At 34.7% G+C, this 27,706-nt stretch overlaps 1 protein-coding gene across 2 annotated transcripts; it reads right to left on the reverse strand.

Annotated features, from left to right (window-relative positions):
• Gmer (GDP-L-fucose synthase-like protein) lies at nt 1-27,706 on the reverse strand. 2 transcript variants are annotated; one of them, XM_069829480.1, is made up of 7 exons: nt 27,565-27,706; nt 22,946-23,093; nt 19,986-20,100; nt 17,215-17,343; nt 12,642-12,855; nt 9,971-10,120; nt 1-3,262 (listed from the first exon to the last, which is right to left on the reverse strand). In XM_069829480.1, exons 2-7 carry the CDS (start codon nt 23,083-23,085, stop codon nt 3,027-3,029), a joined length of 984 nt encoding a protein of 327 aa, XP_069685581.1. In that variant the 5' UTR covers nt 23,086-23,093; nt 27,565-27,706; the 3' UTR covers nt 1-3,026. The 2 variants fall into 2 exon arrangements, with proteins under 2 accessions (XP_069685581.1, XP_069685582.1); XM_069829481.1 differs by having other exon boundaries at nt 27,576-27,665.

The raw sequence follows: 27,706 nt of genomic DNA on the forward strand, positions 1-27,706 counted from the left end.
TTCGTTTCACAACCATTTATTCATATAAATTACAGTATAATTTAGGTAAAATTCAATATAATAGTGCAATATAAAATATTTCCCTGTATTTTGTTTTTGAGTACCTTTCACCTGTTTTACTGCTTAGTAAACTCCTTGAATATTTAAAGAAAATATTTTCAATATCACTAATGGAATCACTTCTAACTCCTTGACTGACTGGAATCTTTTGCTTTGACTAAGAACCTATTCAATGACACCTGCTTTTGCCTCGTTTTGAAGATTTTGCAGAAATGTGACATTGCATTGTTGTTAAACAGATTTATCGCATGCACTGCTACAACCTTATCAGGGTGGTGAATTTGAACAAAATGTTGTACTGCTTCCCACTTTTTATGTACCTCTTTAATCTCATTTGAAGCGAGGAATTCGTCTGCTCTTTTCTCCTCTTCCTCCTCAGATGAGATCCCTTCCATTGTCTCTTGCTGTTGCTCGCAAGCGAAGCAAGTTGCGTACAAATCGTGCTGCTCATATTGCAAGACATCGCTCAGTTATCAAACAAAAATGTTTCGTCATTGTTCGTTCGTTTTGCAAAACTCTCGCAAATCAAGTTATTTGTAATCCAAGGTTTTACGTTTCACTATGTGTGTGTGTGTGTCTAATGCTCTGGATTTAACAATGAAGTCATCATCCTTCTTGCTTCCCAATATTTTGATGGAAGGTCCACAAATGTCCTAAGAGTTTCACAATTAGCCAGGTGCTCCATCTCCATGTCCTCTTCTCTGGTGCACAGTAAGCATTTAGGTGAATTCAGTACTCCAATACGATGGAGGCAATCATGACCAGTAATCAATCTAAACATGGCCACGGCAGATTTTCGAGGTAGATCAGGAATTAGTTTTGAATCTTTGAGTGATTCTTTCCATTTTGAATTTTGATGCTTTGCCTGTTCGCTGTTACTTATTCTTTTTATGACTCGTTTTACTGATTCATATGGGAACTTGAAAATTGTTTTTAAGTTGATTTTAGTTCCTTTCTTTGCTAACACATCTGCTTTCTCGTTACCGTTCAGTCCACAGTGGGCCGGGATCCATTGGAAGACCACTTTTTTTTTTTAGCATTTGAATTTGTTTTACCATGCAATGAATTTCTTTTACTTTTTCCATTTTAGGGGATGTAATTGAGCTGATGGACTGGATTGTAGCTTTGGAGTCACACAGGATGACTGTGTTTTTGCACTGGTTTAGCCAAACAAGATATTTCAGGATAAGAGAACAGAACTTGCCAAAGTATTGTTCACCAAACAAGTAGATGTTTTTGGTATAATAGAGGCCAATATATGTAACAACCAGAAGAAATATTTCAGCATAAAAGGATATACAACGTACCTCTTACCAAAAGGAAAACAAATAGCTAGTGGTATTTCATTGGTGTTAGAAATAACCTCACATCAAATTTCAAAATTGTGAAAGAAATGAATGAAACAGATAAGACAGAAATAGCATATCTGGATTTATGGAGATCCAAAGAACACTTTCCAATATATTTTGTTTACAATCCTCCAAATAACAGTCCTGATTTGAATATTTTTTATATATCACATAAAACTATAATAATGGGAGATTTTAATGCCCATTCCAAATTATGGGGATATAGAGACCAAAATACAGCTGGAAGATTGGTTAAATACAAATGAATTGGAACTTGTATTCAATAGGGATGAAGAGGCTACTTACATGCATCATACAGGCTCCACATCCAACCCTGATTTACTACTAGTGGCTGAAAGAACACACCGAGAAATATATGAAAGTCTCGGATCTGACCGTTTTACTATGTATCTTCTTTTGTGCGAGATCGTGCGTATTTGCTTGCTTTCCGCACAAAACCAATCTGTGGAAAGTCTAAAATTCCACATTCAGTATTCCCAATCTAACACACATAACAATTTCCCTCTTCTTACCGCTTAAGTGACATATTCATTTTACTGCTTTAGGCTTTTAACATATTATTTTTAGAGACGTTCAATATAGTAATAATTTTAATTTGGAAACTTACCACTGCAATTTCACCTAAATTGCACTGTTAATTATTGTTTTTAAATATTTGCAAAAATTAAGTAAACTCTACAACTCCTCTAAAGTTACTGCATTCGTGATGCAAGTAACATTAAGGAAGCAGTGAAAAAAATCAATAAGATTCCAGACTCATCATAGATTGGGGGGAAAAAAAAAGACAGACGTATATCACGGCCTGCTGGAGTATAGTAAACACAGAAAACATTTTAAAGCAACAATGTTGAAGATAGATATTTTTGTTTTGCAAATTTTCCGTCATTGAACAGAAACCAAGATGGAGATTCCATTGAAACTAATTAGAAATTCCTCTTTCAGGTATGTAATAAACGATCTTCGCACAAAATAATGTACGATACACGAGCAGTATACTTTCTTTCAATTCCCGGAAATTAAAAAAGCTCAACTACGTTTTGCTTTTTCAAACTTTTCCTCGAACATGAAAACTTCAACATACCGCTCTTGTAACGCATATTACTATTAATTGTGGAGAAATCAAGAGTTTATTGTTTTCAATGCAGCACACTGCCTATGTTAACTATCATCTGATAATTTTGAGAATGATAAAATACTGCTTCTATCCAGGTGCACTACAGAATAAGTGGGTGTGAATGCAACAGAATTCCAGGTGCCTTTTTCTTTAATATTTTTATTCTGGACGGAATCTTTAGAAATATATTAGAGATAAAGCTGTCCATGTGGAACCAATAATGACAGCTCACCCTTGACTGCATGCAGACACATGACTGAGCTGTAATATACAACATCTAAGCATGATTGTTCGTCAGTTGCAGGGAGATTGTTGTCCTCAGTCCTATGCTCCGTACGCCAAGGGACATGATGTCTTGTTTCTGTGTAGGGACCAAAAATCCCCCGTCTGATAATAATAACAATGATCTTTTTTCTTCAGTCTTATATATACTTGAAAAATTAAGTATATCTTTACATTATTTACACAAAATAACAACAATTTTATTTTCTTGCTGTGTCATAATTCTCTTTAAACCATTTCACTGAATCTTTCACAGCCTGCTCAAAAGGGGTGAACTGGAAATCAGGCAAGTAACTTCGTAGTTTAGCATTACTTGCAGTTTTCTTGAACTGTCCATCTGCTTGTGTTGAGTCATAGTGTATTTCACCTTGGAAGTCAAATGCTTTTGCAATGGTCTCAGCAACAGTTCTTATTGATACTTCGTCTTTTTCATCCGCTGTAAAGACAAGCATTTGTTTTAAAATGACAGTTGTACATGGTCCTAGTATGACTTACACAGACTGTGAACATTAAATATTAATGAATATTAATTTCCATAATGAATGTAGCTGAAAGAAGACATGGCTGCCAATCATGAAAGTATGTGCAGTGCAGTCATTTTTCATGCAGTAACGTTAAAACATTCAGAAAAGATGAGTTGTCCTTTTACTATCTCATTATTCGAAGTATAAGAGGAAAGCATCAGTCCAACTATTTATTGTATGGAGCTTATGACCTTATGAGTAAGAATTATGTACTGGATGTGTCACCAGCCAGTAAGGTTTGATTTCTGAGTTTCCCTTCAGCCAATTGAAGAAGTTAATACATTTAATTTTTTGGACTGGTGAAGTTGATGTAAGTAATAGATATGAAAGATTTAAGTATGTGTGTAGCACCATAAGGAACTTCAAATTGAAGAGTCCACTGCAAGAATGATGGATGTCATTTGGAATACATTTTGCAGGAGAAGCAATTGAAAGTTTGAAATGCTTAGTGCTCAAAGCTTAACTGTGATTTTCCGATCATTACTGGACAATGACTATCAGTGTTAATGCCATATAACTCTCTATGTATATTCTATATGTCTTAAGCTATACATTGACAGTCTTGGTTCATTTTCGAGAAGAAAGTGACATCCATCATTCTTGCAGTGGACTCTTCAATTGTTTTCTGTTTGCAAACCGCAAACAGATCTTGAAAGGAAGGAAATTTGAGTGTGATAATGATGTGATGGAAGCAGTGAAGGACTGATTTCGGTCAAAAAATTCTGAATTTTGAGGAGGATAAAAAAGGTTCTAGATCGTGTTCAATAAAAGGTGATTATGTTGAAAAATAATTAGATATCCAACAAATCCTATCATTTTTTCTTCAATTATCAATTCCTCTCATATAAATTGCAACTGAATGTCCCATATCTCTAAACTCCAGTATTTATTTTTAAACATAATTTATGTTTAAGTTAGGCATGGATAGGAACACGCAAAATTTGTGATAACGCGAATTTTTACGTGAATTTAGCATTTTATATACTAATTTAAAGAAAAACGCTATTTTTACCATTTTTCTTATATGATATGACTTTATTTTCAAAATAAATGTTAAATGTTACCTTTCATTTAACGACGCTCGCAACTACAGAGGTTATATCAGCATCGCCGGATGTGCCAGAATTTTGTCCCACATTAAAATTACATTATAGATTTGATCATCTCCAATTAGTGAGCCTGGTTGGCCAAGTTCAGCACGAAGAAAACGGAATTTGAGCTCTTTTAGTTATAGCAGCTATAACTACAAGAAAAGAAATAATTTCTATTTCAAATCTACCCTTACATTCCAGTAAATCTACTGACATGAGCCTGTCACATTTAAGCACACTTAAATGCCATCAACCTGGCCCGGGATCGAACCCACAACCTTGGGCACAGACGGCCAGCGCTATATCAACTCGCCAACCAGGTCGACTTTTCAAAATATAACGCGACTTTTACGTATAATGTGTAAGTTCTTTAATCCTAGTGCATGCAATATAGAATGTTGGTATGGTATTCTTCAGTTCTCTAAGTTCTAATGAAATATCTGAAATTCATACTCAAGCAGTGTTTGTCTGTGAACATGCAAAATGTTTAGCAGACCTAACAACAATGTTGGAAGGTTCTACTTATCCCATTGCACACATTTTACATGATAAACTAAAGAAACTTAAAAACAAATTTTCAAAATGTAGTTGTTTTCTAATGCCAGGCGTTTGACAATAAAGTCATTTGACCTCTTGCACTCCAATATTTTTCAAAGATATTATCATGACCAGCCACTGAAGCACAGATTTTGAAGTGTTCCGAATCCATTTCTTGGTTTGAGTTGCACAATGGGCAGTTAGGGGACTGATATATTCCAATTCTATGCAGGTGTTTGGCCAAACAGTCATGGCCTGTTGCCAATCTAAATGCAACTACAGACGATTTTCGTGGTAAATCGGGAATTAACTGTGGATTTTGATGCAGAGAGTTCCATTTTTTCCCCTGGGATTGTGTTATCAAATTTTGTTTGTTCAAGTCTAAGTATGTAGATCTAATAAATCTTTTCACAGAGTAATATGTAGATTTAGTAACAGGTCTGTAAGTAGTAGTGCTACCCTTCTTTGCTAAAGCATCCGCATTCTCGTTTCCCAGGATTCCACAATGGGACGGTATCCATTGGAATACAATTCTTTTATTGAGTGATATTAATTAAGAGAGCATTTTAGTTATTTCTGCTGTTTGAGATGAAGGTGTGTGTTTAGATACGATTGATAGAATAGCTGCTTTGGAGTCTGACAACATAACTGCATTCCTAAATTTATTGATGTGGCATAGAAGATTCAAAATGTAATGGATGACATTTTCATGGATGATACAAGTGCTGCTCTGAAGGACAGGGAAGTTACAAGAGCCGCCACTCTCAAGGACACATTTACACAGACAACGATAAAGGCCCTAACAAAAATGTTCATTGGTGTCATCTGACACTAGTAGAACCATTTTTGAGAACCCGACAATCTTCGACCCAAAGAACATTACACTGGTAGACATTAACCCTATTATGCAAGGTGAATTATATGAAAGACTTGGACAAAGATAAATTAGTTCTTGGTTACTGTGAACTAAAACCATGTTCGGAAAAGCAAACAAAAGCATTGTAAAATGTTTAAATGTTGTTAGTTTGTTATAGCTAGAATATCCTAAATAAATGTTAAGAGGCAATTTGTAATATAGATTCGGAGAAACTTCTCTCAACTTACAACAACTTAATAGACGAAAGAACCAGAGCTTTCAGCTTTTAGTCAACTTAACCAGACAGATTGCAGAAGACATTTCAAGAAAGTTCGGAAGAAATTACGGCATCAGTTGGTGGACACAAGAATGAAGATACCTCTTACATGTAAATATTCTATCATATTTGTAAATTCAATAAATCAAGTATAGTTTTGTTTGTAATTAATTTAGTGTTGAATCTTAAGGGGTTAGGTACAGCTTACAGCAGTAAAATTTTTGGAAACATTCAACATTTTTTTTCCTCCATTATTGTATCTTGTACAATAATGAAAATTAGTATGTGTAAAACACTTCCTTATGCTATATGAATAAAATATTTTTACGATTAAAAAAAAATTATTTATATACATTTTTTTCAAAATTCAAAATGGTGGCAGTTTACTGTGCAGTGATAAAGCGTTTCCCTCATACCTCATAAACTTGTTAACTTTTTCATGTTCTCTTCCTCTTATTTTATTGCTGAAACTCATGTTTACAATATTATGCTATTTCAACTACATTCCTTCGTGTTAGAAGAAAATACTGATATTTGACCATTTTTTAAATGAATTTATTTTTTATCAATCTATCAAAGATAGAGAAGTGATCTTGCAACATACTGTAGATATGACATGCATAAATACATACAAAAAATTTCATCACACAATGTTGGATAGTTTTTGAGTTATGTGGGAAACGCTTCATCACTGCACAGTGAACTGAATTTTGAAGAAAAAAAAAAATGTAAATTATTTTTTTTTCAATCGTAAAAATATTTTTATGCTCGACCATGCCGAAATGTAGTAATTATACACCTGGTAGCAGTCCTTTAATGCATGTCATCAAAGTACACCTATTCATTAAAGTTCAGGTTTTCGATTATTCTCGGATATGCAATTGAAAGACAACGAGGGAAACGTCACGGAGGCTGGAAATCCAATATTGTCGCAGAAGGTTATGTTCTGTTACTATAATAATTAGCGTTAATTGTAAATAATATTCAAATAAATTCAATTTGTCATCTCGTTTTTCAATTCTAAATCAATTTCCAGGTTATATCAAAATTAGTTCATGTTATTCTCTAGATTATATCAAGGTCAATGACATTATTGTTCATCGGAAAAAAGCAATACTTTCGCGTCTGTGCACATCTCACAATTTACGAGCTATGCACAAGGTCACTTCCGCTCTTCTGTCAGATACGAATAACATGAATACTTCTGAATAATTTCAAGTTAGAAATATGGTCGAGCATAAAAAGTCGTATGAAACTTGCCTATAATGGTAATTAAGACGCTCGTTTCATAAACAAACATACCCGCGTCTTAATTACTATCATTATAGGCTCGTTGCATAATGTACTATTTTCATATAGGACAGTGTTTTACACATACTAGTTTTCATTATTGTACAAGATCAGTAATGGAGGAAAATATGTTGAATATTTCCAAAATTTTACTGCTGTAAGCTGTACCTAACCCCTTAAATTACCTGAATTAAGAAACCAAGCAGATTTCCTACGTATCCTGAATAGAATCAGCATAGAAGAGTGATTGATATTAGTATGATGAGTGAAATTAACTACACAAGTAAAGTGTTAAGATAAGCAGAAACAAAGTGAAGTTAAGTCTTTCCCCATTATAAAATCCTGATAAGTTTGAGTATGGTCATTGGTGGGAGTCGATCACAGTAGCCATCCGTTATGCAAGTCATCCGACCTAAGTTTGTGATATCACGTGTTCTCACGCATGTTGCTGTAGAATGATAGTCACAACTATACATCTATTTATATCTACTTTTATAGCAAGCTCGAGGTTTGGGAGCATAGACAACGCCATTAACTAACAGTTTTCAATAATTTATAGTTTCAGTATTATTTTTCCTTTGTGAGGTACAACACTGTCTTGTAGAATTTCACGAAAAAACGCTATGTGACAGGGAAGTTTGGATTTCAGATCTGAATTCAACATAAGCTACAAAATTATCTGGAAAACGTATTATATGTCTTTTACATGTTAAATTTTATGTACCTTGTTAACATGTTTCGGCCTGCTATTGGCCATCATCAGAACTGCTTGTTGCTGGTCTTGGCGCCTTTTGTTTTGTTTCCTGTAGGGGTGTGTTTGTGTAGTGTAATGTGGAGTCAAAGAGTGTGTGTGTTCTGAAATTGAGTTGTGTGTTCAGAATTTCATTTGGATGTGTTTTTGTGTGTCTATATATTTCGTATTGTTCTAGTGTGTTCAGTTTCTGGCTTTTTGGTTGGATGTGTATTTCCATGTCTGTGTTGATGTCTCTATATATGTGGTTAGCATTTGTGACGTGTTCTGCAATGTGGAAGTGTTTTGTAATTTTGTTATGGCTGTGATGTGTTCTTGTAACGTGTTTGAAATGATCTGTCTGTCTGCAACAAGCAGTTCTGATGATGGCCAATAGCAGGCCGAAACATGTTAACAAGGTAACATTAAATTTAACACGTGAAAGACATGTAATACGTTTTCCAAAGTGATATAGTGTTAAAAGTTGCGTAATTAAGATGTATAAAATTACCTCTTTTCATTCGACTGCAAAACAAAAGATTGAAATTTGTTGTTCAGTATTATTTTACTTTCATTCTACCTGGCATAAAGAAAGTTCTAATGAATAAAACACTAATTCATTATCTTTAACGTGTGAACAACAAAGCACCAAAATTGCTTCTTATTACAACTAACTTACTTACTTACTGGTGTTTAAGGAACCCGGAGGTTCATCGCCGCCCTCACATAAGTCCGCCATCGGTCCCTATCCTGAGCAAGATTAATCCATTCTCTATCATCATATCCCACCTCCCTCAAATCCATTTTAATATTATCTTCCCATCTACGTCTCGGCCTCCCTAAAGGTCTTTTTCCCTCCGGCCTCCCAACTAACACTCTATATGCATTTCTGGATTCGCTCATACGTGCTACATGCCCTGCCCATCTCAAGCGTCTGGATTTAATGTTCCTAATTATGTCAGGTGAAGAATACAATGCGTGCAGTTCTGTGTTGTGTAACTTTCTCCATTCTCCTGTAACTTCATCCCTCTTAGCCCCAAATATTTTCCTGAGCACCTTATACTCAAACACCCTTAATCTCTGTTCCTCTCTCAAAGTGAGAGTCCAAGTTTCACAACCATACAGAACAACCGGTAATATAACTGTTTTATAAATTTTAACTTTCAGATTTTTCGACAGTAGACTGAATGATAAAAGCTTCAACTAACTAACTAACTAACTAACTAACTGCTGCAGAAAATTAAAATCGTAGGAAACTCGTGTTAAGAACAAAGATATATTAATATTACGCTCATGATCTACTGATTTCCTGAAAAACTGTCTGAAGGCTTGATACAGATGACAAGCAGATATTGTTAGAAATGCACAATAAAAAACAATAACCACTTTATTAAGGTCAGTTTGTTTGTGGCATGAATTCGTTGATCAGACAAATGTTAAAACCAAATTACCGGTACGTAGTTCACTCTTCCATCAATGATTTGATTCTGCATATGCATTGAATGTGTTTGTTATTTGTCATGCAGTAAAGAGAAATAAATTTAGCTAGATGCTCGTGCTTCCGTACAACAGAGAAATGTGTGACAAGTTATTACTGGCGTGATATTTGAAAGCCATTTCTAACAAGAGAATTGTATGTAAAACCATTTAGCATTTTCATGGTACAAAGATAAAGATATTTCTATTTCTTATGGTAATGCCAAAGCATTATGGCACCATTTCTAGAGCCATCTCTGATGAGATCATTTTAAAAGAGTTCCTTGTGTCAAAGTGTGGAAAGAAGAACTTGGTAGTAATATTATCAACATTCAGAAAACAAATGTAATTAACTGTACTTACCAGATAGAATAATTGGATCTACGCTTTTATACTCCCGCAGTACCCAGATGAACAGCTTGGCAAGGTCCAAGGAATAAATAAATTGACGTAAGGGCCGGCCAGTACCAAGAACAGTGAATACAGTACTCTCGGGAGACCCCGATGACTTTCCTGAATGAAAACAAAAGTCATGGTGTTTTTATATTTTGTGAATTTCTCCAAAATATAGCTACAGACCCAGAAACAAAATTTGGACCATCTGAATTTTCCAAATTCCTATTATAAAGACTCATTCACAATGAAAATTAAACATGATGTAAGCATTAACTTAAGATTGTAAACGTTACGGTGAAATCAAGAAGTCATACCATCAATCACGATGGGGACATAAACATAACAGCAAACATACTTGGTAACCATGGAAACATAACAACGAAGCCATTTCCTCATATTCTGTCTTATACTTCAGCGCTCCACGATTGTGTTCTGTTTGCAAATCACGTAAGCATAAGCATGAAAGTTTGGACTTTGCAGACTTTCATGTTAACGTCTTACGGTAATGTTTATGTCAATGTTTATGTGAATCACTGTGAATGATCCCATTTGGTAGCCTGGGTGCAAACTTCTGTGTTTATGTTACGGTTATGTTTAATTTTCATTGTGAATAGGGCTTAACATATTGCAAATGCTCAGAACTAAAGGCTCATTCACAATGAAAATTAAACATAATGTAAGTGTTAACTTAACGTTACAGTAAAATCAAGAAGTCATACAATCATTCACAATGGGAACATAAACATAACAGCAAACATGCTTGGTAACCATGGAAACATAACAACGACGCCATTTCCTCATCACCGTGTGAATGCAAGAACTAGGTAACTTGAAATTTGCGTTTTTTAGTTACCTCTTTTATAGCATAGCAAAAATCGCACAAAATGTAATGCAAGAACTTGGTGACTGATCGAACGATACCAGCGACATCTATTTTCCAATATAACAAATAGGTAAATGAAAACTAGACATATTCCTTAGTGCAATAAATAAGTAAATAAGCAATGTCACAAAATATGAAAAAATCATGTTAACGTCTTACGATAATGTTTATGTCAATGCTTATGTGAATCATTGTGAATGATCCCATTTGGTAGCCTGGGCGCAAACTTCTGTGTTTATGTTATGGTTATGTTTAATTTTCATTGTGAATGGGCCTTTACTGTGCAGTACGTTACAACTGGAACCTGGAAAATACAGGTGACCCAAATTTTGTTTCTGGGTGTGTACAACTAAACTTACACAAATTTTTAAAATCACATAAGAGACAAAGTGAAATGCATTTGACTCAACATTTATTTAATAAAGTAATTCAACTATAAGATGCCAACAGCACATTCGAATTATTTATTTCTTTATTAATTTATTTAATTTCATTGTTTAAAAAAAAGTGTTGTTCATTGCAACACTGAAATGGTCATATCTACAGTCATCAGTTTTCAGATGCATTTTAACTGAACAAAGAGAGTGGGCCCCTAAAATCTATGTATTTCATTTTACAGAATGATTTATATAGAACTAACACATTTCTTTCTTTCTTTATTTCAAAACGAATGATGTTAGTCACAATTTGTTATACCTCAAATGTAGAGTATCTTTGGGAGTTTACTAACCTCTATACCAAATGTTGAAAATTCTTTATTTATTCGGCTGGAAATTCACTTAATGACCAGTTTTTAACGTCAAATTAAGCAGGAGTTTTGATTCCCTGTCACGAGATGCGCAGATGTTTATTCTTTATTCTGCATATTTATTGTCATCAAAATTATTATTCTTTTAGAGATCCATTTGTTTCCAATTTGTTTACCAGTCCGAGTATTATGTTTCTTTGGGGGAAGGGATTACGAACATCAAATTCTCTCTGGTATGCCCTTTGTAATTCAATTCGTAATCCAGTATTGCTTCACAAGGAAGAGCCGTTGATTTAATGCGTACTGCATTTTCAGTGACTAAAACAAAACGTCGAAAAACAGCTGCCAACAATAAGGAATAAAGAATAAACATTTGCGCATCTCGTGACAGGGACTCAAAACTCCTGCTTAATTTGACGTTTAAAACTTGTCATTAAGTGAATTTCCAGCTGAATAAATAAAGAATTTTCAACATTTACTATAGAGGTTAGTAATCGCCCAAAGATACTCTACATTTGAGGTATAACAAATTGTGGCTAGCATCGTTAGTTTTGAAATAAAGAAAGAAAGAAAAGAAATGCGTTAGTTCTATATAAATCACTCTGTACAATATCAATTGAAAAGTGTAAAATTCTTTTAGACTTTACAATTCGTTTACAACAAGCCATTTTGAGTGCCATTCAAGAAATGCTATACAAATGCTATAATACACTACAAGCCTTATCAGACTGTACAAAAAAAATTATATCCTAATATGAAAGATTTAATGGCGCAATTACTCAATTTTTTTTATTCTTTTAAGATTTGGTAAATTTGGTACATAAACAATTTTCCTGTGTTAATTGAAACTATAATGCTATTTTACCTTTGTTAATGACTAGTTTTAGCTTGATCTCCACCATCTTCAGATTTCACTAGAAGATGGCGAATATCAAGACGAAACTAGTCATTAACTAAGGTAAAATTCCATAATAGTTTTATATCAAGAGCCAGTCTGACCGTCTTACCTTTTTCAACAGCATCATGGAGTTTCCTGATAAGCGCTGGGATGACATGACTTGATTGTAAACTATAGTTGTCATGTGGTCCGAATACATTGCACGGAACAACTGACGTGAACATACACCCATGTTGTTCATGATAAGCTCTATTTGATATGTCAATCAATCTTTTGGCATAACTGTAGCCAAAATTGGATGGATGCGGTGGTCCTAAATGGATCTGAAAGCACACAAAACACACTTCCTATTAAAATCGCAATTGGGTGACTTGTAATTTGTATAGTATTTTTTAAGACGGACCACCAATATATTACATTTTTTCCTTTGGATTCTGTTTCTATCCCATTATTCCTTTTGTCACTCTAAATAGCAGAAAGAATTGACAGTTATGAGTAGACTTCGTGGAATTGCCACGAGAATCGCAAGGTTTACTGCGCACGCGGTATAGACTGTATGAGAAGGGGATGTGCAACGGATGGAGTATGCCTCTGATGTAAACACTGAGCAGTATACTGCAGTTACAATAAGACCTGTATCCTTCATTCAAGAAATATAATGAATGATCATTGAAGTAGGAAATGTCTAAACATGTAAATACACAATTATTTTGTAGTGAGATATATTACCTCTTAAAATTGAATGTAAGATACTCACATCATCCCTGAATATGTGCATTGCAGTGAAGAGTTACGTACATTTTGAGCGACTGCAAAATAACCACCTCCGATGGTCACTTACGGTTTTTATATTAGGAAAATGTACATTCAACATCACACGATGTAATAGGTGCATATTTGAAGAATGGAAAGTCACTACTTTTTAGTACACCAACTTCAGACATCTTGTCATGACCTGATAGTACATCATTTATAATACGAAGTTGTGAATAGGCAGAATTTTTAGCAATAATGTTTCTCAAATTACATTTCACTTTTTCTGAAATTAGTGAATTGTTATTTTGGATAATGGTTTGTGATATTTTATCCACTATATTAAGGGCTTCTGAGAGTTTTAGTTTAGACGATTCTAACAGAATAATGCTTTCGGACACGATTTTAAAATTAGAATCAATGAACAGAATATCTTCCAATAGCTGTTCAGAAGGCAATGATTTTATAGCTGCAATGACGAAACTGTCTATGCTATGCAATGCATCAATTACCTCCATTATTTTGCCGTAGTGTTCTGCATAATAATTAACAGAATACAACCACGTTCCCTAATGGGTCAAGACTGGCTGCGGAGGTAAGAGTATTCCAGGGGCAATTGTTTGGAACAGCAACACTCTCATTGTAGTATGTTTGACTGAATTCTGTCTGCACTGAACAAATGTTAAACTTTGATTATTCCAACCACAGTAATGCAAAAACAAGTGCTTACATAGGTATACATTAGCTGTAGCTGCTCTATCTATTTGGACCGGTCACAACTCTTAACATGAACTGCTTATACTATGAGACCGGGCGGTCGCTCACCTCCCCTATACTACCGTACATCGGCAACCTGATGGCATGCTGCGTGTGGCAACTCAACGAAGTCTAGTTATGAGTATATATATTTAATAATTTTTTTTAAATTTTAGTAGGTTATTTTACGACGCTTTATCAACAGCTTAGGTTATTTAGCGTCTGAATGAGATGAAGGTGATAATGCCGGTGAAATGAGTCCGGGGTCCAACACCGAAAGTTACCCAACATTTGCTCATATTGGGTTGAAGGAAAACCCCGGAAAAAAACTCAACCAGGTAACTTGCCCCGACTGGGAATCGAACCCAGGCCACCTGATTTCGCGGCTAGACGTGCTAACCGTTACTCCACGGCTGTGGACTATTTAATAAATGTTGCTGTTGTTAACTAATGCTAAGCTCTTGGTAATAAAGCCATTAACTCTCTTGCTCTCCAATATAGGAGAGTGATGTAGCAATTTTAACCTAGGCGCCATATTTTTATGTTAAGGCAGTTATATCACCTACATGCAACCCCTAAACTGCTGTTAGATAGTGGGTGCATATGACCTAAATGGGAGGACTGTCAGACACTTTGCAGACCATATCCCCTCTTCACCACTTAAGGGACACTTATGCATGCCATAGCATGTAAGCATTCTGAAATGACATTTCCTCCATTCTTTATGGAACAGTTATACTGCTGTGACTGTCCCCAGAGCTTTATTTGTTAAAAACAAGTTGCACAACAGAAGGTGAGGATGGGATTTCAGTAGGAGGGGTTTACTACACCTTGTAATCCATATAATAAATGTAGGTAACAAAAAAAAACAAGGCGAATACAAGGAGAACAAGGGGAACACAAGGAAAGCAAGGGAAAGACAAGAAAAACAAGGGGAATACAAGAACAAGGGGCAGATAAGGAAAACAAAGGGAGCATAAGGAAAACAATGAGATCAAGGAGAAAATAAAAACGAGAGGAATACAATGAGAACAAGGAGAAGACAATGAGAACAAGAGAAATGCAATGAGTTCATGGGGAATACAAGGAAAAAAATTAGAAAGAGTCGCATTTTTATGTGATAGTTAATTCCCAAGTTATCTCCACAAAACTAGCGAGGAGAAAAACCGTAGTTCTAAGTAAAACAAAAAATGGAAAAATTGTGACAAAGAACATCACATAATAAAATGATAAAATATATTTACTTCGGACTTAGTGAAATTATTGCATTGCATAATTACCGTACTGATACTATGACATTTAGATTCTCTACAGAACTATTCAGTTTCTACAATATTGAACAATTGTCTACCATGTGCTTACAGAAAAGAATAAAGTAACATAAACCTGCTGAGGATGACGTTTATTTTTTAACAGCGTGAGAAAATGTATTCAAGTCTGATATTACTGTATAACAATGTTTTATGAGGCTGTTAAGTTTTACGTATAAACGTTGCGTTTTTGATGAAGTAATTAATTGTTAAATATTTTAATCTATTTTTTTATTATTTCATTACTATTTCAAATTTACAAGTTAATTACATATTACATCAGCTTTGTTCCCATACAGTTCTGAATTCTACATTTTCAAATTCTTTTGCTTTGTCTGCATTTTCATTATTTTTGTAGGCTGTTGGACCTAGGTGGGGACGTGTCTTAAGTTCTACAGTATTGCACATGAACACGTCATTATAAAATTTAGGTTCTGTTTCAGAGTTTCAATAATCATAAATGTATCGGTTTAAATAAAGGAAGCATTTAGAGCAAGCTGATAATTTAGGAACAACACAAAATTCTTAATTTATTTGTCTATGAAAATACGTTCAATTATTTTGGGAAGTATTTTGATACTGATGGAAGAGCTTTGATAAAGGTTTCAAAATGTGTTCTAGAATCATTCTTACTGTATTCTGATAACCTGAAATGTGTAGCTGAGGAATGATAAAATGTATGAGGAATTTGGTATACAGTAGGGTTGCCATTCATCCCGTTTTTCCCCAGGACAGTCCTGTTTTCTGATGATATGTCCCGGTTTCCCGACTTTTTTTCAAATGTCCCGCTTTTGAATAGTCTTCCTAAAAAAATGGATTACGAGAATTGTTCTCTTTTCAATAAGTAGCAATGTTGGTGATACTTAGATCGATGCTCTTTTCTTCTCTCTCCATGCTCATTTGGCAGTATTAGTTATAATTTCCATTTCCGATTATATTCAGTATCATAGCATCATAGCCGAAAGTTGAGTTGTATAGTGCATTATAATTTTGTATTGTTTTTCATCATACCGAAACGTAAATGAAATGCAGTATAAACGACAGCATCAGAAGAGAATTCCCATTCATCAAAGATGCGGATGGAAGTGGAATATACATTGTGCAATTCTAGATTTTGCATTTCACATGGTGGTCGGTCAGACATGTCAACCACGTCCATAAATCTGAGAAATACTTGAATGCATCTTAAAATATTATCTTCACTCTTGTTTACAGTACCTATCATCAATAATAATAATAATAATAATAATAATAATAATAATAATAATAATAATAATAATAATAATAATTTCAAGGTTTGCCAAATGGGCATTAGGACGTATTTTTACAATTTGATTAAAATGTGCTTGCAACGCATGTGATGGATTTATTTAAAAATTTGCAGTTTTTATTGTGTCCCGTTTTTTTTTTTTACAAAATGTCCCAGGTTTTTAAGTAAAAAAATTGGAAATGTCCCAGTTCTTACTCAGGAGTAAAGGCAGTGGCAGTGAGTGATATAAATAATCAAACTTGCAAAAACTCAGGAAATGAAAAATATTTCAAGGTTTAAACTAAACTATCTTTCGTTTTAGTATCCCTGGACCCAATGTTCATGTGCCATCTTCTTCTTTATGAATGCTAAGTGGACAGACTGTAGAAGCCCAGTAGAACTAACGAAATCTCATCTTCAGGTCACTAAATTTAGTTGCAAATGTTTAAGGTAACAGACTCCTTTTTCTACACAGTGGCATACTTTCTGTTTTGCTATTCTAATATAACACTTTTTTTGGATATTGTTACTGGGCAGTCGGTGACCTACCACGTCAAAAATAAAGACGTAGTTCTACATTAAAAAAAGCTGTTTCACTCAATAAGCTGACTTACCATCGTTTCATCTATGGGATAAGTAGTCTTATCTGGGAAGATACATGTAGACAAACACGAAACAACTTTTAGCACTCCAGTCTCATAGCTTGTTTGTAGCACATTATCATTGATGTGGATATTCGTTCGCTGTAACAGACGTACATGAATTGATTGAATATCATGTAGAAAACAAAGTTTCACAAAAAAATGTGTGCAAGTATTCCAAACAAAACCTAACTCTGAAGAGAAAAAAAATGTTAATAAGAGAACATTATGTGACTAATGCTGGGTTGCAAGAAAACAAACCAATAAATAAATGATTCTATCATTAGGTAAAGAATCATTAAAGTAAATGGGCCACTAAATTACAAAGTGTTGCTTACGTGGCATTTAATGGACTGTTAGTTGCTCCATCAGACATTTAACTCCATATTTCAGAAGCCATGGTCACTTGCACAAATTACACAAGAGACCAACATAAATGTCCAACTGCATGCAAAATGTTCATAAATGTATTCTTAGATATACTCCTCAGGGTATGATGAAATAACAAGCAAAATATTAATTTGAGTTCACATATTATAGCTAGGCCACTAAGTTATTTACGTAACTATTCAATGTTCAATGGTATATTCCCCGAGAGATTAAAATATTTAGTGGTTATTCCTACCTTCAAAAAAGGAGAAATAATATCTCCAGAAAATTACAGACCAATATCACTTCTACCAGTTTTCTCCGAAGTCTTTGAAAAAGTAATGTATGAAAAGATTATATTATCTTGAAAGATACAACATTTTAGTCCCAAAACAGTTTGGATTTAGGAAAAACAAATCCACGGAAAATGCAACATTTGGTTCTACTGGCAAAATTCTGGAGGCAATTAATAAAAAATTTCAAGTTGAAGAATTTTCTTTAATTTATCCAAAGCATATGACTGTACAAATCATAAAATGCTGCTAGACAAATTAGATTATTATGGAATTAAAGGACTTGCACACCAACAGTTTCACTCATATTTCATAGATAGGAAAAAGTCGAAATCAATACAACTATGAAATCTGCCTCGACATGTGGAATTATTAATAATGGGTTACCTCAAGGATTAATATTAGATCCCCTACTTTTTCTAGTGTTCATAAATGATCTTGCCCTCCTAATAAAAGATGTAGGTCATCCCATATTATTTGCAGATGACACAAGTATAGTAATTACAGCCAATAACTCCAACACATTCCAATCTTCAACAGAGGTAATTCTCCTCAAAATATGTGACTGGTTCTCAGACAATAATTTAGTATTAAATTGTAACAAAACTAACATAATCAAATTTAAATCCTGCCAAAATTCAACATATTAAATTTGAAGCCCAATAATTAACAACAGGTCCCTAATAGAAACTACAACCAAATTTCTTGGCTTACAAATTGTGTTACATTAGCGGATATTCTTGCAACTCCACATTATTACTTATAACTTATTGGACCATTGTTGTTGTTGTTCTTTACTCGACTATCCGAAAACAGGTCTGAACCTCACAAGTGATACCAACAAGGCACCACTTATGAGGCAGCTAGGCCAGGAGATAATGGGGTAGGGTGGCCAGTTCCTTTCCCCCTTCATTGCATACATCGCTGACTAGCTACTTTTGGACCATTAAAAGTTGAAAAATAAATAAGTACGTTCTTTTCTTTTTAATTTGTTTTACGATGCTTTATCAACTGCTATGGTTACCTAGCATCTCAGTGAGGTGGAGGAAATGCCAGCAAAACGAATCCAACTATCCAATGAAGTTAGCCATCATTTGTTCTTATTGGGTTAAAGGAAAACCCTGGAAAAAAACCTCAACCAGGTAACTTGTCCCAACCAGAATTTGAAGCCATGCCTGCTTGTTTCACGGTTAGGCATGCTAACTGTTACTCGACAGCGGTGGATAGTAAGTTCTTGTAACCCAGTCTAAATTGTGTATTTTTTTTGTGATAATTTGGAATATTTCACTTCTTAGTATTCACCACTAATCGAATAAACAGAGTATCAATTTTTCCCTCGAAATTATTCAAATCAACTTTACAGGGAGTACCTGAAATCTTGATTTGCATAATACACGTCACTGTTCGTTAACAGAAAACCACAATTTAAGTCACACAGAGTTAGTGTGCACTCGAAGTTGGTTGCTTGACGGTTGTCAGCCCACTTTGAGGTCTGTGGATATAGAGGGAAAAATTGGATCGGTGTCGGGTAGAGTTCCCGGGTAGCTCAGTTGGTAGAGCGTTGGTACGTTAAACCAAAGGTCCCGGGTTCGATGCCCGGCCCCGGAACAATTTTTCCCTCGAAATTATTCAAATCAACTTTACAGGGAGTTATACCTGAAATCTTGATTTGCAACAGAGTATCAGTTTCCCATTTTGCTGAATTAAAATCTCTGACAGTCTAAATGGAATTTGTGGTGAGCACTAGATGGAACTGTGGTAGGTTGTTTCAAAGTCTTCCTTCTTTCACTGTATTCATTCCATCATTTCTCCATAATACACAATCATCTTTAAGAATGGTACACTGTACAATCTTCATTGAAGATGAAATCATACTAAAATACTGGAATGCAAGACAGCAAATGATTTCAATGTCAAGTGCCTAGCCATTGGACCAACAACAATAATCCTCAGGAGATCAATTCTATGAGAGCCCTCAAGTTGGTACCAATACATTAGTAAATATTTGAGTATGGAGCCAAATAAACAACTAAACTCTATATGGAGAAACTTTCTATTAAAAAGAACCGTATTAAATCTCACCAAAAAATCCAGATTGTGTGACATGTTATGGAACAGACCTCCAACCATAGCTGCCAGATGAATCACATGAGTAGGGTGGTGCTTATTAAATAATGCTTTAGTCTGCTCACGGTCACTGCAAGCAAGAAATAATTTAATTTAATACAATTTTAAAATCTCATATAAGACCAAGTTAGGTACAAGGCATATTCAGAAAGTAAGTACCACTTGTGGAGATTTTTCGTGCATCTTCAAGACTGACCCCTTCACATGCACAATGAAATCGTGGTTAATTAAAGTACTAATAAAACATATTATTATTATTGTTGTTGTTGTTTAGTCAACTGTCCAAAGACAGGTCTGAACCTCACAAGTGATACCAAGAAGGCACCACTTATAAGGCAACTAGGTCAGGAGATAATGGGGTAGAGTGGCCAGTTCCTTTCCCCCTCCATTGCATTCATTTCCGACTAGCTACAAATTACATTAGTCACGACTTCAGTTGCATACAAACAATTGTTCTTCCCCTGACACACATCGTCAAGTGAAATGTACTGACTGATAATAGAAGTACAATTCAGCCAGAACCTCAATCAGAGGACATATTATTATTATTATTATTATTATTATTATTATTATTATTATTACCATTATTATTAAACACAGAATAAATATGGGAAATGCCTGTTATTATTTGGTTGAGAAGCTTTTATCATCCAATGTGCTGTCAAAAAATCTGAAAGTTAGAATTTATAAAACAGTTATATTACCGGTTGTTCTTTATGGTTGTGAAACTTGGACTCTCACTTTGAGAGAGGAACATAGGTTAAGGGTGTTTGAGAATAAGGTGCTTAGGAAAATATTTGGGGCTAAGAGGGATGAAGTTACAGCAGAATGGAGAAAGTTACATAACGGAGAGCTTCACGCATTGTATTCTTCACCTGACATAATTAGGAACATTAAATCCAGACGTTTGAGATGGGCAGGGCAAGTAGCACATATGGGCGAATCCAGAAATGCATATAGAGTGTTAGTTGGGAGGCCGGAGGGAAAAAGACCTTTAGGGAGGCCGAGACGTATATGGGAAGATAATATTAAAATGAATTTGAGGGAGGTGGGATAAGATGATAGAGACTGGATTAATCTTGCTCAGGATAGGGACCAATGGCGGGCTTATGTGAGGGCGGCAATGAACCTCCGGGTTCCTTAAAAGCCAGTAAGTAAGTATTATTATTATATTTGCAGTCCTTTTTCTCAATAGGTATTAAGTACTGTACATCGTTATTTCTATAGAAAAATAATGTTGTTCTGTTATTACTGTGATTCTGCAGATGTTCAAGTACAGTTGAAGGAAGAGCTTCTTTTTTGTTAAAAAAACTAGGATGAGAATTTTCATACAACTTGGAGGGAATCTAGGTTTAAGAAATCTGACAACACTGGGTAAATCTCAGAGCTAAAAAATTTGTGCTGTTAGTTCATTTAATTACAAATTAATTGTGTATTCTCGGAATTCTTGCTCGTTGGAGGACAGTTTGGTTTATGGAACACACAGGTGAAAATGGTCATGGAAGTCAGAGAATACTGGCAACAGCATATTTTAGCACAAATGCAGTTGGCAGCTGTCTTGCGTCTTCTTTCATAGCTAGTAAGTACAGACATGTGAAATGTGGACGATATGTAAAGTGGAGAAATAAAACAGAAAGTCTCAGAAAGAAAATGTCGTCTCAAATTCTTTTAATCTTCAAAATAAATAGCACAGAAATGTTCATAGGGCATCTTGTGTCTACCTACACAGGTTTCTGTTTGAATCTCCCACACAAAATAAAAAACAGTACCGTAACAGAATGCATTAGAAAAGAAAGTATTTAATAAGTGGTATAAAATTACTTACTTACTGGCTTTTAAGGAACACGGAGGTTCATTGCCGCCCTCACATAAGCCTGCCATTGGTCCCTATCCTGAGCAAGATTAATCCAGTTTCTACCATCATATCCCACCTCCCTCAAATCCATTTTAATATTATCTTCCCATCTACGTCTCGGCCTCCCTAAAGGTCTTTTTCACTCCGGCCTCCCAACTAACACTCTATATGCATTTCTGGATTCGCCCATACGTGCTACATGTCCTGCCCATCTCAAACATCTGGATTTTATGTTCCTAATTATGTCAGGTGAAGTATACAATACGTGCAGTTCTGTGTTGTGTAACTTTCTCCATTCTCCTGTAACTTCATCCCTCTTAGCCCCAAATATTTTTCTAAGAACCTTATTCTCAAACACCCTTAATCTCTGTTCCTCTCTCAAAGTGAGAGACCAAGTTTCACAACCATACAGAACAACCAGTAATATAACTGTTTTATAAATTCTAACTTTAAATTTTTTGACAGAAGACCAGATGACAAAAGTTTCTCAACCGAATAATAACACGCATTTCCCATATTTATTCTGCGTTTAATTTCCTCCCGAGTGTCATTTATATTTGTTACTGTTGCTCCAAGATATTTGAATTTTTCCACCTCTTCGAAGGATAAATCTCCAATTTTTATTGTTCCATGTCGTACAATATTCTGGTCACGAGACATAATCATATACTTAGTCTTTTCGGGATTTACTTCCAACCCTATCGCTTTACTTGCTTCAACTAGAATTTCCACGTTTTCCCTAATCGTTTGTGGATTTTCTCCTAACATATTCACGTCATCCGCATAGACAAGAAGCTGATGTAACCCGTTCAATTCCAAACCCTCTGTGTTATCCTGAACTTTCCTAATGGCATATTCTAGAGCGAAGTTAAAAAGTAAAGGTGATAGTGCATCTCCCTGCTTTAGCCCGCAGTGAATTGGAAAAGCGTCAGATAGAAACTGGCCTATACGGACTCTGCTGTATAAAATGACTACTAGTTTAATTACTGATTCATAGTAAGGGCTTTCCTTCCTTCATAGATGGGAAATATTTATAATACTTTAAGTCTTTAACTGTTACCTCAAATCAGCATCTTTGGAAGCAACAAAAATCCATTCCTCGTCTGGCCTTTTTTCTTCTTTGACAATGATTTGGATGGCTTGACCCACAAGTCCAGATCCGCCAGTGACTAGAATCACCTTCTTTTCAACAGACATCATGGAATGTTCTGATGGACATAATAAAAGATAATCAATTAACAATCATTGTGTGCAAAGTCTGTGTAGCAAAAAATCTGTATACCGTAAATCACTTGGTGCAGTAAACTCTTAAGCTATGATTGACTGAGTATAAATTGATGTTATTAACTTCTTTGCTTGGAAAGCTATAGTCGCGACGCTGTTATTCCCAGCGTGACTCCTCCTCTTTGCTTACGTCTTAGGAAGTGAAGGTTCTATAAAGTCTAGGTAGGTATTATCGTTCGCCATTTTTGTTCTTTCGTTGCCGAGCTAACATACGAGGAATCTATTTGCCACATCGTTAAACATTATCATGTCGTAGCTCCTATGATAATAAATCAAACGCACTGTAATTCAGCAAATAATTGAGCGGCAAATAACGTCCTCGTGTGCTTTCTGCGAACGCCAACGAAAGAGCCAAAATGGCGGGCGATTATATTAAGTATTTATCGAGCCTTAAGAAATGAAAAACGTCTTCATCAGCGAATCACAAGACGCACATGTTTAAATGTAGCCGACCTGCAACGCGATTGGCTGCCGGAATTAGAGCGACGGGACTATAGGAACAACGATGCTCTAACTACAACTAGGCACAAATCCCTAATATTAATTGTTAATTCCCTTAATTTCTTTGAAAACGCAGCTTAGGCAACTAAATTTTTTTTTTTTACCTTTTATGGAGGAGGGACCCGAATTCTTGCACTGCAGCCTGATATTTATTGTGCTTATTACTTCTATTCTGTGAATGATTATTATTATTATTTTGTAATATGTTAGTATTCTATTCTTTAACTTTTTGTTAAATTTTAACTGCTTGTATACTTTGTGACCTGGTAGAGTGTAAGAGAAGGCTCTATGGCCTTAACTCTGCCAGTATAAATAAAGAATTATTATTATTATTATTATTATTATTATTATTATTATTATTATTATTATTATTATTATTATTATTAGCCAAACGGTTGCGCTCTTATATAAGTACAGCACGCCACACAGTGAACTTAACCTGGGCTATTGTAAGGATGATGATGATGATGATGATGATGATGATGATGATGATGATGATATGTGAATTAACGATGGCGAAATGAGTCCGAGGTCTAACGTCGGAAGTTACCCAGTAATTCTGCTTAAATTGGTTGAGGGAAAACCCTGGAAGAAACCCCAACCAGGACGTACCTTATATTATATTTTATTTGGGGACATGTCCTTCAGCAAAACAATCACCCGAATGTAGCTGGAAGTTTGCAAATGAAAGAAGATTAATGATCGGAGTAAATTGTATTTCTTGGGATTTACAGTAATACTTATGTTTCGTCCACATGCACCTGACTTTGTCCATTATTTTTTTAACTGTCAAAACTCAGCTTTCAATGTCTCTATATTATCAGTTTACTTTCAAAGATGTGTGTGATTGCTGGTTATTCAGAGTTCAGTGTATTAGTGTTATACATTTTTGTGAACTTCAGTTACAAATATGGCTTATGATCCGTTGCATGGAGAACTTGGTGCTATTTTCGAATTAAATTAAACGACTGTGGAAAGGTGGCGAACAGAAAAACAGTTTAAGAAATGCGAAAAATCGTTGTTACAGCGGAAGAACAAATATAATCTTAAACATGTTCATCCTTTCCAAGATGGATCTATATCTATTAACGTTGCTTGTTCCGATACTTCCAATTCATTTTCTCAAATGTTGGAACACCTAACAATGAAGCTTGTATCCTGTGTTAAAGAAAGTGAAACTAAATTCCAGCTGTTGTGGATAAGCGTATAGACGGATGGTTTTGTGCTGGACAACACGTCGTAACTGTCATAATAATATATAGTAGAAATAGATGAATTTCTTTTTCATATCATAGGATAAGGATAGGAGAAACTGTCGCACGGAAAGTTCAAGTGATACATTTGACTTAGTCGAGAATCGATTCAACTTTAATTCTATATTCTACTTAACATAGTAATGTATTAACTATATTCCAACCTAATTCGGAATGTAATTTTGTTTGTTGCGTGACGCCTACACTCCCCTCTGCTTACAGTATACGTTGATGCTCCCAAAGCCACACTGGCGCATAATAAAAAAAACAGCATTAAAAGTTAAAACCAATTAAATACACAAAGACAAGTGTAGGCCTACTTCCAGTGAGGTTAAGTTAGCGGAAAAACGTGTAAAAAGGTAGGCCTCTCCTAACCAATTACCGAAATTTGGGTGAAACTAGCGCTGAGGCAGTTCCAGTGATTTTGGAAGTGAAAATCGTTGAATTTATAAGAAATTTTTTTTAGAGATGCAGTTGATCATATATGCAAGGCACAACAAAAGCCTAAACTAACCAAACCTAACTTGTTACAGATTCGTATAGTGTCGTTGTTCCTGCAATAACTTCTAAGTGCAAAATATAAAATTTTTCAGTAGGAAGAAAAAACACATTTATTCATCCTATGGCAGCCGTACATAGGAGACTGTGAATTCTTACATTTTCGAAACAAAGAAATATAATTACATAAATACGAGATTTTATTATTTGCTGTATCACTATTTAAGTTATTTAATAGAGCAAAAATCTGAAAATCGATAAATATGTCACATAGGAGTTATTGCAGGAACAACGACGATATGTAAAGAGTATAACTGGAGTACGAAAGAAACTACCAGGTAATCTTTTGGTGAATCCTCGGGCCTCACCTCATTTCACTACATCTCGCCAAAAAAATTGTAAAAAATTTGTAAAAATTGTAATTGTAATCTTGTAAAATTTTTACTTCTTCCACATCTTAAAGCTTCATGCTAATGTAAGATCTATGAAAATGTAGTAAATGAAATGAAAAAAATTATGATAAAATTTATCCGAAATTTGTATAAGCTACCTCATATATTTCTATATGCCTTAATTATTAACAATACTTTGAAAAATAATTTAAAGTAGCTTTTTTGTATTCTTTATGCTCGACCATGCCGAAATGTAGTAATTATACACTTGGTAGTAGCCCTTTAATGCACCTCATTAAAGTACACCTATTCATTATAGTTCAGTTGTTCAGCCAATGAGAAATCACCATTGTACCATTATAAAACCGCAAGTATCGATTATTCTCGGATATGCAATCGAAAGACAATTAGCAAAACGTCACGGAGGCTGGAAATCCAATACTGTCGCAGAAGGTTATGTTCTGTTACTATAACAATTAGCGTTAATTGTAAATAATATTCAAATAAATTCAATTTGTCATCTCGTTTTTCAATTCTAAACCAATTTCCAGGTTATATCAATATTAATGTTCATGTTATTCTCTAGATTATATCAAGGTCAATGACATTCGTCCCTCGGAATAAATCAATACTTTCGCGTCTGCGCACATCTCACAATTTAGAAGGTCAGTTCCGCTCTTCACTTAGATAATCATAACATGAATACTTATGAATAATTTCAAGTTAGAAATATGGTCGAGCATAAAATGTCGTATGAAACTTGCCTATAATGGTAATTAAGACGCTCGTATGAAAATTATGAAACTCGCTTGCGCTGGTTTCATAAACAAACATACTCGCGTCTTAATTACTACCATTATAGGCTCGTTGCATAATGTACTATTAGCATAGATCGTAGCATCTTAACCATGATATCATTAAGGTGTTCTTCTTGGTTTGCCTTTGTACCCAGTAACTTATACAGCTTTTATGAAATTACCGGAAAGTGGTTCACTCTATCCATAAATCAGTAGGGTACAATGACAATATTGACAATCCGTCATTGAAGTAGTGTGTATTTAGGTATAGAGACTCACAATCAGTAAGAATTGATATTAAGTTAGCAGTAGAATGGTTTTCAAATTCTAAATAGAATAATACGCCTATTGTTACTGTGATTTTACTAGACAAGTGACTTCTAATGCATTTTTTTTTTCGTATAGTACAGTTGCAGAAAACTGAATTTTCGCCACAGGCTCGAAGAGCCAAAAATATTTTTCCATTCTACCGTATAAAAAAAATTCAACTCAATCCTACAAGAGCTTTCGTAAAGTAGTACCTTGATATATCGGTATCACGTTAGCATTATAGAATATGATGCGCCTGTATCATACATTCGACGAAAAATATTAAGTTATACAAGTGAATCACTGAAATAATGAAATGTCAGTTGACTTCTCTTCATTACCTTATTAATATAATTACTCAAAAGCGAGACTGCTGTTACCTAGTGATGAGTCACTTAGCTCACGCAGAAAATACAGTACTTAATTAATAAAACCTCATTGTTATTGCACCAAATACAATATGAAAATCATAAAAACGAGTTACTTAACTACCGTATAACAACTTCGACTGAAAGTTCCTTACGACCAAAGAATGAAACGTGTCACTTTGTTTCACCGCTAACTTCCAGTCTAATAAACCTAGCAATAGAGAAAATGTTTTATTAATAGCATTAGGTTAGGAGGAATAATTATTGTGTGACTTACAATATACTCACAACCCTAAGTCACAAACGGTACACGAAATCTTTTATGTCTACCAAACTCTACCAACACATGGTAATTTGATAATGGTAGACATATTCATCGCTGTCAGTGTCGCCAAATCATAATTTCCAAAACCATGTCT

Source organism: Periplaneta americana, chromosome 6 (assembly GCF_040183065.1).
Source record: "Periplaneta americana isolate PAMFEO1 chromosome 6, P.americana_PAMFEO1_priV1, whole genome shotgun sequence".
In the NCBI taxonomy this organism is placed as follows: Eukaryota; Metazoa; Arthropoda; class Insecta; order Blattodea; family Blattidae; genus Periplaneta; species Periplaneta americana.